A 19,479-nucleotide genomic window follows, 5' to 3' on the forward strand; every position below is an offset into this window, starting at 1 on the left:
TGTAAAGACAGGATCTCACTGTGTTGCCCAGGCTGGTCTCAAACTCCTAGGCTCAAGTGATCTTCCCACCTTGGCCTCCCAAAATGCTAGGATTACAGGCATTAGCCACCAGTCCCAGCCTGAAATGTACTTAAAGTTATTAGCATACATAATATTCGCTCAAATATTGTTAGCTTTTTCCTTTTCCTCCCTTTTCCTTTTTTTTTTTTTTTTTTTTTTTGAGACAGGGTCTTGCTCTGTCACCCAGGCTAGAGTGCAGTAGCACAATCATAGCTCACTGCAGACTCAAACTCCTAAATTCAAATGACCCTCTTGAGTAACTAGAACTACAGGTGTGGGCACCCACAACCTGCTAATTTTTAAATTTTTTTGTAAAGAGGGGGTCTCACTATATTGCCCAGGCTGGTCTCTTTTTCCTTCTTACTAGAAAATTTCTACCTCCCTTCCAAGAATCTCAACTTATACTTGGTTCTTTCAATGCATGGTTAGTAACTGTCAACTAAGGACTGAAAGTATTTTCTATCCTTGAGCCATGCCTATGGCTCTTCATCTCGGGGGCAGAACTCTCTAACTGAGTATAATGAACACCTCATAGATAACATTTCTAGGCAAAATTTTTAACCAATGCCAACAATGTCCACAGAGAAAAATTAGACTGCATTAACTTTTATTACTACTTGTTTAACACAGATTTACTTGTCTTAGACAAGTAAGAATTTATAGAATCTATGCTTTATTGCACTATATAGAAACTAAAAATGCAGTTATACTGATGTAGTGCAGTTTGTGGGAAATCAGGGATGGTGTTCTCCAGAATACACGAAGATTCTCAGTGAATGTTGCAAGGAATCACGAAAGAGATCTTTGGTCCAAAGAAGACGTCTCTGAAAGAAAGTAGAGCATCAATTAAATTCACCTTCAGGCTAAGATATTAGTCAGTCTTTTCTAGGTTAAAAATAGACAGTGACTTCCAGGATTTCAGTTATGATTATTCTTTTTAGGTGACTAAAATGTAAAGAGATGTGTGGGAGGACTTGCCACAGAAGCAACAAAGACCAAGAAGGTTATTGATTTGTCTACTTTCCCCCCATTTGCCATTGATATCATGCTATCGTTTATCTATGAAGAAAAAGAAATATTAGGTAATTTCAAAACTTTATGGCCATGTATACAATTTCATGTCTCTTATATGGGGAGAGGCCATGAAGTTTAAATCTGCAGTTAGGAAACAGAAGATTCAACATTTCTTGTTTATGAAATAAATTTCTAGGTTTTATGGGGAAAGGAGAAATGTTACAAAGCTACTCAACTTTCCCTGGCTGAAAAGATCACATAAAGTAATATATAAAAATGCATGGAATATTACAAAATTATATACAAATGCAAGGTGATATTATAATTATGGCTTATTAGAAATATACTTAGTAGTATTTCTCTTTGATTTTCCCAAAATCAAATACATCTACACTGCTGTTCTCATCCATTAACAGAGATAATCGCAAAATTATATCATAATATAAATGTAAGTCCATTTCAGTAAACTGTTTTCAAGTCATACAAAAAAAGCAAACATGGCATTTTAATATTATTTGGCATTTCATTTATGTAGTACAGGAAAAATTGTCACTTCATGAGATTAATTAACTCAAGTTCTTGGCATCATTGTTTAGTGCAGTGATTCTTAAACTTTACTATGCATTAGAATCACCTGGCAGGTTTGTTAAAGCATAATTGCTGGGTCCCAGCCCGGTGCGGTGGCTCACACCTGTAATCCCAGCACTTTCGAGGCTGAAGCCGGCGAATCATGAGGTCAGGAGATTGAGACCATCCTGGCTAACACAGTGAAACCCCATCTCTACTGAAAAAATACAAAAAAAAAAAAAATTATCTGGGCGTGGTGGCAGGCGCCTGTAGTCCCAGCTACTCGGGAGGCTGAGGCAGGAGAATGGCGTGAACCCTAGAGGCAGAGCTTGCAGTGAGCCGAGATCGCGCCACTGTACTCTAACTTGAGCAACAGAATGAGACTCCATCTCAAAAAAAAAAAAAAAAAAAAAAAAACAAAAACATAATTGCTGAGTCCTACCTCCAAAGTTTCGATTTAGTAAGTCTGGGGTGGAGTCCAAGGATGGATATGCAATTTTTAAAACTCAGGTGATGCTGAAGTTGCTGTTCTGGGAACCACACTTTGAGAACCAGCTGGCTTGGTAGATGAAAAATCTGTTCTGAATCAGAACACATGGGTTCTAATCTCAGTGTTGATATTAGCTAGTTATGTGGGATAGTACTGGTCATTTCAACTCTCTGCACCTTTCCTTGGTAAGATGGTTATATCTACCTTTTCTAGTTCACAGATTTCTTAGAAGGATGAAATATGATGACATCTGTTGAAAGTAATTTGAAAAAGCTAATTTCAGTATGAAATATCCAAGATCATGGGATTTGAAAGATTCCTCAATAACCAGGGGGAAATGATTTTAAAATCAAGAACTAAAAATATTTATTAATTTGTCTACCATCATTTTACACCTTTTTTGTTGTTGTTGTTGTTGAGGTTAAGTCTTGCTTTGTCACCCAGGCTGGAGTGCGATGGCATGATCTAGGCTCACTGCAACCTCCTCCTCCTGGGTTCAAGTGATTCTCCTGTCTCAGCCTACCAAGTAGCTGGGATTACAGGTGTGTGCCACCATGCCTGGCTAATTTTTTTTTTGTATTTTTATAGAGACGGGGTTTCACCATGTATGCTTGTATTTTAAGTACAAAACGATAGTAAATAAATCAATAAATATTTATACTTAAAATATAAGTAGAAAATAATGGTAGATAAATTGTCTTGAACTTCTATCTAGTTCATTTCTGGTTAACTTATACATAGAACTAGAAATTTATTTTTGATCATTACTAAACTTTTCTGTTCAGTTAATTGATCCATTCATTGAGTTTTTGTTTTGTTTTGTTTTGTTTTGTTTTTTGAGATGGAGTTTCACTCTTGTCGCCAGGCTGGAGTGCAATGGTGCGATCTCGGCTCACTGCAACCTCAGCCTTCCAGGTTCAAGCGATTCTCCTGCCTCAGCTTCCTGAGTAGCTGGGTTTACAGGCACGTGCCACCACGCCCAGCTAATTTTGTATTTTTAGGAGAAACGGGGTTTCACCATGTTGGCCAGGCTGGTCTCGAACTCCTGATCTCAGGTGATCTGCCCAACTTAGCCTCCCAAAGTGCTGGGATTACAGGCATGAGCCACTGGGCCCAGCCTCACTGGGATCTGTTATCTAAAACCTTTTATTGGTTTTCAAGTTGGTTTAAGATTTCAACCTTGAGCTTGACTTCTGCTACTGGTAGATTTGTGTGTGTGTGTGTGGTAAAAATCAGATGGGGAGTTTAGAATTTAATAGATTGAAGTATTATTTTCTGGATTTTATTTACTTTTATTAAACTCAGCTAAATTCCCTTTGAACTTTCATTTAAATGAAAGCATTTAGTTCTTTACACAATAATGATTATTCTAGAAGAGAGCTGGGATTTGAACAGAATTTTACTAAAAGGGTTATTAATTTCAGCAAACCTATTACGAAGATGTAGCTAAAAGTTGTTCTACATACATTTCTGGGCAATACACTTTGTGATTTCATTTCCTTACTTTGGGCAGCAGAGCAGTTCACTGAAGTTGCAGTAACAGATCATCTCACATCCCTTCCCATCCCAGAAATGATCCTGGACATTGACATCAATCTCTGTCAGGTCAGCTACTCCTTCAGGAAGGTTGTGACAGTTGCCATCTTTTAGTATCTTTCTGTAGCAAGAGAGTCGATTTGTAGGCATGGCTTGAACTTCTAGCAGCAAAGTTAGCCCAATGGTGAAAACAAGTACCATCAATTTCATTTTGGCTTTTGGCCCTAAAATAGAAGAAAGACCAAAACGTGTCAATGTTTGTTTTTTAAAGATAGAATTCATCTGAATGAAGTTCTGTAGCATGCTTATAAACTCTTGGCTAGAAAGAATGGGAGTTGGCCTTTTCTACAATCCTGTTTGTGTTTCTCAAAGTGTAGTTTTATGACCATGTATGATAAAAAACCATTTGGAATATTTGTTAAAAATCAAATGCTGAGGCTTCTGGGCCAGGCACAGTGGCTCATGCCTGTAATCTCAGCATGGGAGGCTGGTGTACAAGGATTGCTTGAGCCCAGGAGTTTGAGACCAGTCTGAGCAACATAGTGAGACCCTGTCTCTACAAAAAATTAAAAAATTAGCCAGGCATGTGCCTGTAGTCCTGCCAGCTACTCCGGATCACTTGAGCCCAGGAGTCTGAGGCTGCAGTGAACCATGATTGTGCCACTGCTCTACTGGGGGTGGCAGAGTGAGACCTTGATACACACACACATACACACACACAGTCACACACATGCTGTAGGCAGGGAGGAGGTGTTGGTGAGAGCTGAAATCTGCATTTAAGAAGTACCCAAAGCCATATATATTTTGAACATTCAGTAGAGAACACCTGCTTTTTAAGGTGGTATAAACTCAGGCAAATTTCTAGAACAAATAACATAATTGAATACAGTGGTTCTTTACCTTACATTATCTTACAGCCTAACAACATTGTCAAAGAAGCTGGGTCCCCTCCTGACAGAAACAAAAAACCCATTTATGTTGATAATGACAGATGATAGTATACACATATATTTTATAGTTTGATTGTTTTTTAACTTCCAGAAGTATTTTAGTACCCATTGTTGCAAATTTTTAGTAACGTTTGGATTTTTATCCCACATAGATGACTTCATCTTAGCTGCACTTGAAAACGAAGGCTTGAATTCCTGCCTTATAATTATCTAGCCTACCATGAACCCCTACCATGATGGGGAACTCATTATTGACTAAGTCAACATATCCCATTGATACATTTCTAACATTTCCCTTATTGTAAAATATTTTTCTGTAGCTTCCACCCACCAATCCTAGTTTGAACCCTGAAGTCATACCAACAATTCTAATTTCTCTTCTAGGAGATAATTTTTCAAGTACAGGATTTGCATAGAACTATAGAATATTAAGTATCTATCTGATTAGACTTCTCTGGTTTCTATATTAGATGTGAAGAAAATGGAGACTATCGTAGTAAAGGAAGAATAGCAAAATAGTGGAGGAACCAGAATTAGAATCTAGAGCCATTCAGATTTTATCTCGTTAACAGGTGCCAAAGTATCTTTCCCTCCTTGGAAAGAGGGAAAACAGATAGAGGATATTTCTCTTTGGATATTGTACTTGGAAAGAAAACAATATTGTAGAATAGCCAGACGTGGTGGCTCATACCTGTAATCCCAGCACTTTGGGAGACCGACGCCAGCAGATCACCTGAGGTCAGGAGTTCAAAACCAGCCTGCCCAACATGGCAAAACCCTGTTTCTACTAAATATACAAAAATTAGCCAGGCATGGTGGCGTGCGCCTGTAATCCCAGCTACTTGAGAATGGCTTGAACCTGGGAGACAGAAGTTTCAGTGAGCCGAGATCAAGCCACTGCACTCCAGCCTGCGTGACAGAGCGAGACTCAGTCTCAGAAAAAAAGAAAAGAAAAGAAAAGAAAACAGTATTGTGGAATGGAAATTTTTGGTATGAAGTTTTTAGTGATTAGGTATATTTTAAAGGTAAATCATTTTAGATAAGATCATTGATTTTTAAATAAATACATTTATTGCTTTTTTTTCCTCTAGATTAGAAACAAAGCATTTCTTCATACTCCTAAGTGTTTCAGATTTTCTTTGTCTCACATTCTAATTTGAGTTAGCCATTTTTGGCTTTGGCTGTATATTTCCTTAGAATTATCAATATCCAATTTAATTCCTACCTCCAAACATTAGTGAAAGAAAAGTCTAAAATGAGATCTACTTCATTTTATATATTTTCAGATTTAATGGAGCAAGACATTGTAGTGTTACAGTGCATCACAATCCAGCATATATAAATAATATCTTCCAATGGACTTTTTGTAGGTCGTAGTTTAAGTGACCGAATATGATCGATCATGGAGAATTTTCTGTATGTTCTTGAGAAGAATGTGTATTCTTCTGCTGTTGACCTGAATGTTCTATATATGTCTGTTAGGTCCATTTGATCTATACTGGTGTTGAAGTCCACTCTTTCTTTGTTGATTTTCTGTCTGGTTATTCTATCCATTACTAAAAGTGGAGTATTGCAGTTTCCTACTATTACTGTGTTGCTGTCTGTTTCTTATTTTAGTTCGGTCAACATTTGTTTTATATATTTATGTGCTCTGATGTTAGGTGTGTATATAATTGTTACAGCTTGCTGGTGGGTTGACCCTTTCATCATTATATTTTCTTCTTTGTCTCTTGTGACAGTTTTCTACTTATAGTCTATTTTGTCAGATATAAAATAGTCCACTCTGCTTTCTTTTAGTTACCATATGCATGGAATATCTTTTTTCATTTCTTTACTTTCAGCTTGTGTGTGTCCTTAAATGTTAAGTAAGTCACTTGCAGAAATCATATAGTTATATATTGTTTTTTTTTTCTTTCAGCAACCCTAAGTCTTTTGATTGGAGAGTTTAATCCATTTACACTTAAAGTAATTATTGATAGGGAAGAATTTACTATTGCCATTTAGCTTATTGTTTCTAGTTGTCTTGTAGTTCTTTGGTGCTTTTTCCCCTGCCTTGTCTTCCTTTGTGTTTTGTTGGTTGTTGTTTTCTTCTCCTCCTTCCTCCTTCCTCCTCCCTCCTCTTCCCCCCCTCCCTCCCTCCCTCCCTCCCTCTCCTCCTCCTCCTCCTCCTCCTTCTTCTTCTTCTTCTTCTTCTTCTTCTTCTCCTTTTCCTGATATGCTTTGATTCCTTTCTCTTTTGTGTAAACTGCTATAGGTATTTCCATTGTGGTTACCATGAGGCTTACACAAAATATTTTATAATTGGCCGGGCGCAGTGGCTAACACCTGTAATCCTAGCACTCTGGGAGGCCGAGGCAGGCGGATCACGAGGTCAGGAGATTGAGAACATCCTGGCTAACACGGTGAAACCCCTCCTCTACTAAAAATACAAAAATTAGCTGGGTGTGGTGGCGGGCGCCTGTAGCCCCAGCTACTGGGGAAGCTGGGGCAGGAGAATCGCTTGAACCCAGGAGGTAGAGGTTGTAGTGAGCCGAGATTCAGTGCCACTGCACTCCAGCCTGGGTGACAGAGAGAGACTCCAAAAAAAAAAAAAATTTATAATTATAAGTCTGTTTTGAGGTGATAACAACTTAACTTCAATCACATACAAAAACTCTACTCTTTTAATTCTCTCTCACCACACTATGTTATTGATGTCACAATTTACATCTATTTATATTGGGTATCCACAAACATATTTTAAATTATAGTTATTTTAATACTTTTGTCTTTTAACTTTTATGCTAGAATTAAATGGAATTTAACCACCACCATTTTAGTAATATAGTAGTCAGTATTTGTATATACACTTATCTTTATCAATGAGTTTCATATTTTCTTATGCTATTTTGTTGCATTTAACAATAAAGATGTATAGAGTATTTCCTTATAATTAAAAGGAAACCTTTTTCTTCTATTATGGTCTTTCTATATGTTGCTCTCTCTACCAGGAATGTTCTTTTTTTTTTGGCTGTTTTGACTTTTAGGTCTCAGTTTAAATGTCATTCCTTCCATGGCCTTTCAATCTAAGGTAGTTTCAACCTTATTCTTTCATAGTGCCCTTTTCTTTTCCTTAAGATATTTATCACAATTTAAATTATATATTTGTGAATTTACTCATTTTATGTCTGTCATTCTCATTAGACCAAAGGCTCCACAACAGCAATTTATTTTGTTCATTACCATACACCAGTGGCTAATACAATGCTTGGCACATACTTGAAAATAAATGCTTTTCCAAAAACATATTTTTTATTCTAGGCAAGAGCCTACAGAGATTTTATGTTGTCTAAAAGAATATGTGGACTTCTTAGAACTAACCTAAGGCCTTCCTTTCACTTTGTCTCCACATCTATCATTCATTCCTGTTCAGCTAGCCAGGCAGTCAAGCCACTCATCTCTTTAATCCTATGTATGTGTCTCTGCCTTGTTGTTCCTTCTCACCCCTTCCCTTGGCATTAATTTCTGACCAAAGCATCCATGAAGGACAAACCTCACACTCATATCTTCTAAGAATCCTTCCCTGATTCCAGACAATACTACTCTCATAGCTCCCTTGCTCTATGTTCCCAAAGCACTTATGTATAATCTGTCCTACAAGAACTGTGAATTTGAGTAAATAATGCCTTGTCATTGTCGACATTTTTATAAGCTAGTTAACCATTTGGAGAACATGACTACAATTGAATATGGGGAGTGGGAAATTCAGAAAGCTGATTAATTATTTAGTGAATTGGTTATTATGTGAATTTACCTGTAGCCAAGAAGGAAGATTGGGAACAATCATGAAGTGCCTAGAAGATATGTAAAGAGTTCAGATTGTATTGGGTATATTAAGAAGCCATTGGAAGATTTTGAGAGAACAGTAGCATGATCTGATTTATGCCTTTTTAAAAAATCCCTGGCTGGTCTGTGAAGATGTATTGTGGTGGGACAAGATTGGAAATAGAAGAAAAGAGACTTTTGGTGAGAACCGATGGGAGATATGAGGCAAGAGGGAAAGAATCAAGGATGATTCTTGGGTTTTTGGCTTGAATGGTGTTGCCATTTGTTCAACTGAGGAAGAATTGGAAGGAGCCAATTTTGGCAGGAATCCGGGAATGAGTTTTTAGACAAGTTGGGTTTGAGATGCCTATTAGATATCCAAGTGAAGGTGTTGAATAGGCAGTTGAATGTGAGTCTAAAGATCAGGGCTGGAAATACAAATTTGAGCGCAATCAGGATATTTATTGATAGTATCTATAGCTATGGGTCTGGCAGGGCAGTAAGGGTAGACCCAGAAGAGATGAGGCAAAGGGCTGAAGCTAGGGAAATTCAATATTCAGAGGACTGGAAGAAGAGATGCTAACATCAAGTCAGCAAGTATTGTAACTTCTACTTCTTTTGTATTGAAGAAGAGTGTCTGCTTCAATGCTGAGCTCACAGTAAGTGTTCAAAAAATTTCCTTCAGTGAAATGAACAAATAAATTTCTGGAAAAATAAGTAGGTAAATTGTCATACCACATACCTCTTCTATTTTCATGCCAGAGCATAAAATTGGGGTTTTTTTTTGTTTTTTGTTTTTTGGTTTTTTTGTTTGTTTGTTTTGTTTTTTTGCCGCAGTCTCAGTCACATACTACAATGGAAAGTTCCACACCTGGCAAGTACCTACTGGTAATTGTGTGTGTGAGTGTGTGTGTGTGTGTGTGTGTGAGAACGCATTATACCATACATGTTTTGGCCAGGCACAGTGGCTCATGTCTGTAATCCCAGCACTTTGGGAGGCAGAGGTGGGCAGATAACGAGGTCAAGAGATTGAGACCATCTTCGCCAACATGGTAAAACCCCGACTCTACTAAAAATACAAATATTAGCTGGGAGTGGTGTCGTGCGCCTGTAGTCCCAGCTACTCAGGAGGCTGAGGCAGGAGAATCACTTGAACCGCAAAGGCAGAGGTTGCAGTGAGCTGAGATTGCACCACTGTACTCCAGCCTGGGTGACGGAGCCAGACTCCGTCTCAAATAAATAAAATAAACTACATTTTTTAAATGCAGAATTATGTTCTTCCTGTACTTAAGTACAGATAAATAGCTTTAACTATTATTTAGCAAATGGAAAAATTTCTGACCCAGTGTGTTCCTGGGATACATTGGTGGTTGTTTTCATTAAAGGACACAAAACTTAATCCTTAGCAATCCATCAAAACCATGTATGTTCAAGTGGTAACAAGAGTGAAATGATTTTGGCCAATTTGAAGCAAATTGGTCTTTTTTTTCTTTTTCGGTTGAGGTACATGTACTTAAAATTCCTCCTGGAGTACACCCAAATTACAAAAGAAAACAAAGTTACATACTAAAAATTAGAAGGAGTGAGCAAGAGAAGCTTAGGTAGTTATCCATTGTTTTCATAAATTCGATTTTATGTAATTAACATGGTTCCAAATGTATGATACCATTTATATCCTAATAGTGTTGTAAGTTTTAAAAGATCATTGCAGAGGATACAGGATTATGAGCAAGACATTTCCAACTAAACAATAAATCATTGCTACCATCCTTTGGTAGGGAATTGCAAATTTTGGGCATTCAGCACAAGCAAACTTTTGAATGGCTGGAGTTAAATGCAGACTTAAAAAGAAAAATTATCTCATTTAATTGCCAAAACTAACAGGACCATGTAGTTTAAGTGTTCAGACATTTATGGTGCAAATGCTCATACAGGCAGCTTTTATGTCAGTTCTGGGAACTGGTATTAAGAGCAGTGGCGTGAAACAGAGTTGATGAATTAGACAGAAAAGACAGTCCATTTTCAGACTGCTTTCAAAAAAGCAGCAAGAGAGAAGCAAAGCTGCAAAAGCAAATGAAAACTCCAGCCCAGAACTTGACATTTGAAATATCAAAATTATAGTTGGGAGAGATTAAAATTGCTGCCCAGTCTGTGATGTTTTCCATTCATCTTTCTTGGAGGATGAAAATCACTGTTTTTTTAAAGTTCTCTTTTTTTCTTATTAACTGCCTTAGAAGACGTTTTTGTTAGAATGACTGAGTCCTTAGTAAATGTTTTTGTTAGAAGGACTGAGTCCTGAAGTGAAATTTCCCAAAATATGTGTTAAAGAACAGAAGTAGTATTAAACAGTGAATAAGCTGCTTAAAGATCCTTAAAACAGACATATCATCTTAAATATCTAAGATAACTTCATCCATAGAAAAACATAATCCACATCCTCCCTAAAAGTGATCAGGCTCTTAGAGCATGCCAGAAGATGATATTAATATTCAGTCTTGCATCATTCTCCTTCTTTTCCTGGACACAGTAAATCATCATCACTGGAGAAAAGGACCAGCATTTGGGAGAGCTTTTCAAAGCCTGTGTAACTAAGTTAAGGAATTTTAAAGAGGAATTTTTCTAAGTCTCAGAGGGGAAAAGTGTTCTCTTTATATTAGCAGTACAGACACTGTTGTGTTCCAAGAGTGGACACCAAGGATGAATTCAATGAATTCCCTCTTTGTGTCCCACATTTGTACCAGTTTCTTTTCAGGAATCAGGATTTTTAAAAGCAAAAAACATTGGCTTTCTTAGATGTTGCAGTTAACTTCATGTAGTATAGGTAATACAGCTGCTGCATTTAAAACAATCTTATATAGTTCATCATCCTCACATAGTTCTGAGGACTGGGATAAGTCCTGTTGTGTGGGACAACATTCAGAGTGAATTTGGGCATTCAATAAATGACAGTGAAGAATCTGCCTCTTTTTAAACCTATAATGAAATGACATTCCTTGTCAAGAAATATACATTTTCTGTTCTCTTTTAATCTGATTATTTCCCTTTCTACTAGGAAGCATCATATTTTTCAAAGTGCCTGCACCATCTCCTCAGAGGATCTCTGTCTTTTTCTTCTGACTCAACACATACATACATTTCTGCTCTAATCTATAGTAATAGTTTGGAGTAAAACAACTGACATGTTTTTTTAAAGAAAAAATTACATACCTTTTTCTTCTTTCCTTTTGGTCTTCTTGGCAGAGGATGCTTCTTAAATGCTCACACTCACTGGGTGAGTTTGAGCAAAAGGAGAAGAGAGGAGGTGCTGGAAGGAGCTTCTTTACAAATGAACCTTTGTCTGCCTTGTCTCTGGCCTGGGATCGACAGACTCGCTGCTTCAGCCAGGACTGCGGGGAGGAGGGGAGTGGAAGATGAGGAGGCTGCAAGAACTGCTTCCTTTGGAAGTGTTCATTTCGTTCCAAACCAGGCGAGAATGAACTGAACAGCTTCTTTACACAAGGAAATAACTAGTCTATACAAGAACCTCAGGGAGGCAGACTCTGGTAGCAATAAAACATAAAACCTGAGGTATTTTTAAAAGAACACAGAGTGATTTTTCCCTTAAGAAAAGTGTGTGTGTGTGTCTGCATGTGTGTGTGTGAGAGAGAGAGAAAGAGAGAGAAGAGGAAAGTGGGGAATGGCTAGCTGTGCACCTCTTCCCCTTCCACAGTTTTCCTAGCCATCTAGATATCTTACAAATTTTTGGCAGAAGATATGTTGCAATTCACATTCCACCCCTTCCATTTCTCACCCAAAGAGTCATTACGAGTGAATGGTAAGCTAAAATGATGACTAAAAAAGAAATATATTCTGTGTCTTAGAAATAAAGGCACAAAAGAAATTTTATTCTGTTTTCAGCAAACTATACTGGAATTCTAACATCTGTTAACTGTCTTTTAGGTTTTTAAAAAATTCGATTAGGAGTGGTGTTCTGGGAATTAGAGAGATTATATTGTAATGGAGTTGGAATTATCTACACAGACAATTGAGGAAAGGGCATTCCAGGTTGAATTACAAAGGCATAAAGGTGAAAGAGAGGGTGACGCCTTTGGAGGTTATAGGTAGTTTCATTTGGCTAAAACCAAAGATGGTAGGAGATGAAATTTGAGAGATAAGGAGCAGCAAATTGGTGAAGTACCTCATATGCCATGCTAAAAAATATTGGATTTTATCCTGAAGATGAATGGAAAGATGATGAAAACATATTAAAAAGGATGAAAAGCCTGACTGCAGTGTGAAACAAGGATGGTTTCCCGGGAGGAAAGGAGACTAAAGACAGAGAATACCGGCTGTTGCTGTAGTCCAGAAGAGAAGATAGGAAGGAAAACTGAAAAGACTTGATGATCAATTAAGTGTTTATGTTTAGCATAGAGATAGGAAACTTTATTAACTTTCAAAGGCTTGGGTCTTTGGACGATGGTGCTGTTAATCATCTAGAAAAAGAATATAAAAGGAAGAGCTGTTATTCATCTAGGAAAAAGAATACAAAAGTTTTGGCTGGAGGAGTGGGAAAACAGAAATGAGTTAGTTGGTGAATGTTGAGTTTAAGGAACCCTAAATACAATTGAGAATGTTTAGTAGGCAATTGATTAAATAGACCTGGAGCTTAGGAAAAAGCCTGGTCTAGAGAATTAGTTCATCAACCAATCAACTCAATATCAAATAATCTCAACTAAATAACTAATAGAGTTATTCAACTAAATGATAGCTGAAGTCATGGTTGTACCACTAAGAAGTTACTGTGGTCTTACTGTGTGCCAGGCATTTCACACATCTGAACTCGTTCACTCTCCTTCCAACCCTATGAAGTAGGTACTATTATTAGTCCCATTTTATAAATGGGGGAACATCAGAGATGCCAGGTAACCTGCCCCAAATCACACACACAGCCAGAAAATGGCAAGACCCTGGCAGTGTATTTCTAGTGTCTTTGTTTCCCACCATTATGCTGTACTGCCCCTTAGAATAGATTATAGAGTTCATGATGGGACTGAGAGCAGAATCATTTAAGGGTTGGGTTGAGAACTGGGAAGGAAACTGACAAGAGGTAGGCAAAGAAGTAGGGGAAAAATTAGGAGAGTGTCATCATATAAGTTAAAGGAAGAGTATTTCAAGAGAATGGAGGTGAGTGGAAGGCTGCTGATGACAGCAGTGTTGGAAGAACCACACATGCACACCCTAATATGAAGGTAGGCAGAGCAAAGTGAAGGTCAATACAACCAGAAGCAGTTCCAGCCCTGACAGAGGTCAAATCTCTGCTTGGTCTCTATTTCACTGAAGCTGGAGCAAGTGGCATGGACTTCAGGAAGGGAGATGAGAGGTGTGTGTGCAATGGACTGCACATTTCCTTTGCGTATTTATAGTCTGCTATGAGTCTTACTAAATAAAGATGATGCCATACACAGATGGAGTTAATTTGTTTGCATGATTTAAATGTATAGAAGTATGTGAATATGAGGAGGAAAATGGAAACTAGCCTTTATTCCACTTTAAGAGCTATCTGTCCTGTTTACCTCAGGTAGATCTAAACCAGAGGTATGGTGCCAAGGCAAATCGACATTCCCTGTAGATGGATCCTCTCTTTACTCTGTTTTACTCTTATTTCCCTGTGTGTCTAATTCTGTCTAAATTTCCCTTATTGCGTTGCTCATTTTTTCTCCTTGTTTCTGAATTCATAGCTGCTCAAAATAGTTGATTCATTTTTATATTCAGCAACACTGAGATCCATACAATATGCTTGGCGTTGTGCTTATGAATGCTGGCTGTAAGTGGCACACAGCAGCTCTTGGTAATTATCTAATTGTCTCTGGATCATGTTCTGAGCCACTTAGGAAAGTTTTCCCCTAAGAAGCACATTTCGACCCTGGCCTCCAAATCCCTTGTGTTTTCAAACATGTGTTTATTACTAGCTGGACTTCCTATCATTTCTAGGAAGAATTATTAAACATTATCGAACTTATAATTGCTTGTCATTCATCCTGATGTCCATTACATGGAGTTTTCCATTTGAGAAGGAGTTGAATTGCAAACCAAGGCCTGCAATCACAGAGTCTGCCTTTGTGGCTTTTAATTTGTGGCCCAAATCTGAAACCACTCTTAGTTTTCCTGTACGTGGAGCCTTAAGGCCTTTTTGTTTTCTTTCCTGATGGGCTGTTACTCAGACCTCTTATCGAACCCGCTTTATGTAGCTTTGAAGACCACCCTGTTTCTTTGAGATGGCCTCAGGAGCCTCCCAAAGTAAACCTTTTATGTGACATAGAGCTTCTATTTTAAGTAAAACCATACAAATGTAATGTACACATTTCCAGAAAATAAGTCCAGCTATGTATTTTTATGTGATGATGATGACGATGGTGGTGAGGATGATGATGATAATGATGATGTGTGTGTTTATTTCTAAAGGTATATGTTGTCACTCTTGGGTGCAATCAGGTTTGTTAGAAATAGAAAATCCTCACAAATTAGTGATAAGACCGATTCATGAGTAGAGAAACATTTTATACAGAATTTAAGCAATTACATTCAAAGTACTGAAATGAAATTTGTAAAGGGATCTAATTAGTATTTTTTTTTAAAAAAAAACCTCCCAAAATTGAAAAATAAAGAAAAACACCAAAAACAGCCAAATCCTTCGAATCAGATGAAGTCTCAAGAGATGTCTCAGATACAAATAATTTCAGATATCAGACATCTTAAGCTTGTGAGAAAAAAAAAAAGGAACGTGCATTAGTTCTTCCTCTGATGTCCACCTGGGAGCTCATGCATTCGCCCTAATTTAGAATCTGCTCCTCCTCTGTTCCATGATTGACCCCTTTCTCTCATTTCCCTCAGGCTTGCCTCCTTCTGGGCTCACCAAGGCTGGCAGTATGGGGAGAAGCAGCAGCTGGTTTCAGCCTTCACAGCTCACATCTTCCCAGGACAGAGGTAGGACTTGTTTTATGTGAGTATCCTTGACAAAAGGGGCCTCAAAATAATTGCACTTATTGAAAACTAACTGACAATATGCTTGTTGAAATAGTGATGAACTGAAGACAAAATTACCTCTTAAAACTACCTTTAAAATCTTTCATCAGTTAAAAAGAAACAAGCTATTTTACTAACTTAACTATGTTTGAACTCAGTAAAAGAGTTTCCTCTTCGATTAAAACTATTTAAAGTTTCCCTTAAGATATCCACTGAACCTGGGACGTTTATGCTTAGAATGGTTTTTGCAAGTGGGTTGAACAACATAACCTCTATTACCCAAACTTAGCTTTGTGTTGCTGAAGTGAGACTCAGGAAAACAGATTCTACTGAGGAATCATCAGTGAGGCCCTTGAAGAGACAGCAGAATCACCAGATAGCTGTTGTGTAAGAGGATGAGCTGATGCTACCTCCCCTGCAGGGAGAGAAATGCTTCCATGAGGCATTCATATTGGAATGCAGTTTCGATGGTATGATGTACTTGGGAATGGCTAGGATTCCCAGATGGGCAACCCTGGCTATAATGGGGATAGCCAGGAGAGTCTTATTAGTCAGAATATCAAACACAAGCTCTCTTTCACCTGGGCATAGAAAGTAAAGCAGCCCCCTTCCCCTGCGCCGCCCCGGGAGTGCTGGGCTTTTTAACAGAATTGATACACAGAGATTGTAAGGATACTCATGTAACCATGAGTACCATGATTTTAAATACTGCAGAAATAAAGTCAGAAAAATGAACATCAGGAGAGACCTGTGTCCAAGAAAACTATCCACTTTTAGGAGCCCATGGAATAGTTAGAATGAATGGTAATGTTAATATGAAAATAAACTTTGGCAGGAAAAGAGGCCAAGAAGGAAAGGAACATGAAAATAACCTTTTTAGTTTCCTGGCAGTCTCTGAGGGGCATTGGACTGGTCCATGGAATCACAGCCCAGAGTCCAGCAATAATTTTATGATTTGTTGGAGACAACCTACTCACTTACCAAACCTAGAAAGATGGAAAGATTGACTAAGTGTGTCAACGTGTATTCTTTTGTAGGTCCTGAGTTATTGCCCTAATCTTCTCGAAGTTGTTTCACAGAGACAAGCATCTGGTGAGTTCATAATGTTAATGATAATAGCAATGATACTAGTAATAATAATGCTATTAACTACATTGCTAAGTGTACTAAACATTTTACAAATGTTGTCTTATTTAGTACACGCAACTTACTTACATAGGTAGTTTCCAGACGGGGGAACTGGGGTTCAAAAAAATTAAGCACTTGGCCAAGATCACACAGTTGATAAGTAGTGGAGCACAAGCTGGAAACCAAGACAAAACTGTGCTCTTAGCCTGCTGCCACAATAAATAGTAAAAAAAAAAAAAAAAAAAAAAAATGAGAAATTAGAGAACCTAAAATAACAGTACCTTTTTAAAAAATCGTAGCCCATAATTTGAGTGTGCATGAATCACACCTGCTCTCTGTGAGCCACAGAGTCCTCTCTCTTTTACTGTGTTTCCTCCATCCATCTTCTGTTCATATTTGAATTGAAACAGTTCTTACGTGGACAGTCAGAAACTTAAATCAGCTGAATGGTGTTTTCTACAAAGTCAGATATGGAAAGTTGCTAAAATATCAGTCCTTGGGACAGAGGTTTTAAGTGACTATAATTCTAGGAGTAAAACCAGTCACTCAGTAAATATTTGTTAAATGAATGAATGAGTCAATGAATAAATGAGTGAGGGTATTAGGTTCTTAGGAGAGGAGAGGTTCTTGGGAAGTAATCATTCATAATTATTTATTGTGTGTCTGCTGTGTACCATGAATGATGTTGCGGTGTCGCTGAAGGCGAAGTTCAGCAACTGATCACCACTCCTTCCTCAAGGTCCTCTCCAAAGCACAAGCTACTTGGCCAGCCTGGCTACTGAGTCCTACTGTAAACCCTCAGTCTTCTCCCTTGTAAAATAAGGGGTTTAATTGTTTGTTTTTATTGCTCCTTCTACTTATCATTTTTCTATGAGTATATGCTTCTAAATATCATTTTTAAACAAACATTTTTATTTTAGAATAGTTTTTGGTTTACAGAAAAATTGTTAGCTTAATACAGAAACTTCCTGTATACCCTATACCCAGTTTCCTCTATTATTTAACTCTTACATTAGTGTGGTCCATTTTTTATAATTAATAAATCTACATCAATACATTATTATTAACTAAAGTTCATGCTTTATTTATTTTTAGTTAGTTTTTACCTTTTTCTGTTGCAGGATCCCCTGCCCAGAACACCACATTACATTTAGTTGTAGTGTCTCTTCAGGCTCCTCAGTGTCTCCGAAATTCCCTGTTTTTGATGACTTTGATTGTTTTGAGGAATACTGGTGAAGTATTTTGTAGAATGTCTCTCAACTTAGATCTTTCTAATATTGGTCTTATGATTAAACTTGGGTTATGTGTTTGTAGAAAGAGGACCACAAAGTTAAAGTGCCGTTTCCATCACGTCATATCACACATGGACAAAAAAGTCAGGAACATGACTTAATCACTATTGATTTAACTTCAATCACCTGGCTCAAGTCGTTTTCGTTATGTGGCTCCACTGCACATTTACTCTTTTTCTCCCTCTTTCCATAGTACACTCTATGGAGGGAAGTCCCTATGCATGGTCCATATGTAAGGAGTGGGGAGTTATACTCTACCCCTTTGAGGGCAGAGTAACTACATAAATTTTTGGGAATTTTTCTTCACATGAAATTTGTCCATTGTTGCTTATTTATTTACTTGTATTAGGATGAACTCATGTATATTTATTCTATACTTTGGATTATTTTATACTTTGGATTAAAATATTCCTTGCTCAAACTGTCCCAGCTTTTGCCTTTAGAGGCTCCTTTCGTTGCCTCTTGTGTCTCTATGGCATGGCCCATCAAGGTCGTGGTTTTTGTTTTTGAGTACTTTCTTCCTTTCTGGCACTAAAAGATTGCTCCAGGCTCATCTTGTGTATTTCCTGTCCCAGTACTATAATCAGCCATTTCTCCAAGGAGCCCTAGTTCCTTTCATTGAAGAATAAATTAGAAACCAAGATCTGGGAGGTAGGTGTGCTCATTTGTACTGGTGTGTCATAGCTTCTCATTCCTCTCAGCTGACAGAGCAAGGAAATATACTGTGTATACCAACCTGTGTAAATACACGTATCTATAAATATTGCTATGCATAACTGTCTGTATCTATTATAACCTAAACATGAGTTTATACTGATAGCTCCAACTCTAATCCATTACTACATGAGTCATTTGAGCCTCCTCCTCTTGCTCATCTGTAACCTCCTGCTCCAGCAGTGGGAACCTAACTCCTACCATCAGCCACTTATTTAATCGTTCATTTCCAGTATACACATATAGCAGCATCAGAATTGTTAACACATACCTCATGGTAAACAATTTTATCAACTGGAATACAGTGTTTATATACAGCGTCTTTTACCTTTAGTTTGATAGACTCCACTCATTTCCAGAGTTACATAGGTCTGCAACTTCCCCCTCACTACACCTTTCAGTGAGGTTGTTTCATACATGAGTAATAAAGTTAGATTGTTTTGTCACATTCTGTTTTCATCCTGGGATTGTCCAACCTCCTAAATAATTGTTCATAATTTGCATGCATTAAGGTTCAGTCTTTGTGCTGAAAAGGTCTATGGGTTTTGACAAGTGCATAGTTTCTTGTACATACCATTATATTATGACACAGAATAGTCTCTCTGCCCTAAAATATCTCCGTGCTTTACCTATTCAAACCTCCCCTCCCTCCTACTCTGAACTCCTGGTAGCCATTGATCTTTTAACCATCTCTATAGTTTTACCCCTTCTAGAATGTCATATAATTGGAATCATGTAGTATGTAGCCATTACATACTGGCTTTTTTCACTTAGCAATATACATTTAAGATTCATCTATGTATTTTCATGGCTTGATAATTTATTTTTATCACTGAATAATATTCCATTGTATCGATATACTAGTTTGTTTATACTTTCACTTGTTGGAGGACATCTTAGTTGCTTACAGTTTTTGGAAATT

General features: G+C 37.6%; 1 protein-coding gene across 3 annotated transcripts in view; it reads right to left on the reverse strand.

The window, feature by feature from the left end:
- Positions 1-650: 650 nt before the first annotated feature.
- Positions 651-19,479, reverse strand: part of SCRG1 (stimulator of chondrogenesis 1) — a 136,006-nt gene continuing 117,177 nt past the window's right edge. Inside the window, exons 1-3 of one of the 3 annotated variants that reach the window (XM_045393059.2) lie at positions 11,629-11,826; positions 3,636-3,891; positions 651-884 (exon numbers count right to left, since the gene is read on the reverse strand). In XM_045393059.2, the coding sequence (XP_045248994.1) occupies positions 830-884; positions 3,636-3,877 (297 nt within the window). In that variant the 5' untranslated portion in view covers positions 3,878-3,891; positions 11,629-11,826 and the 3' untranslated portion in view covers positions 651-829. Of the gene's footprint in view, positions 885-3,635; positions 3,892-6,942; positions 7,084-11,628; positions 11,827-19,479 lie in introns of those variants that run through there. The other 2 variants (XM_065545685.2, XM_065545684.1) reach the window with 2 other exon arrangements.

The sequence above is a fragment of the Macaca fascicularis genome, chromosome 5, assembly GCF_037993035.2.
Source record: "Macaca fascicularis isolate 582-1 chromosome 5, T2T-MFA8v1.1".
Lineage (NCBI taxonomy): Eukaryota > Metazoa > Chordata > Mammalia > Primates > Cercopithecidae > Macaca > Macaca fascicularis.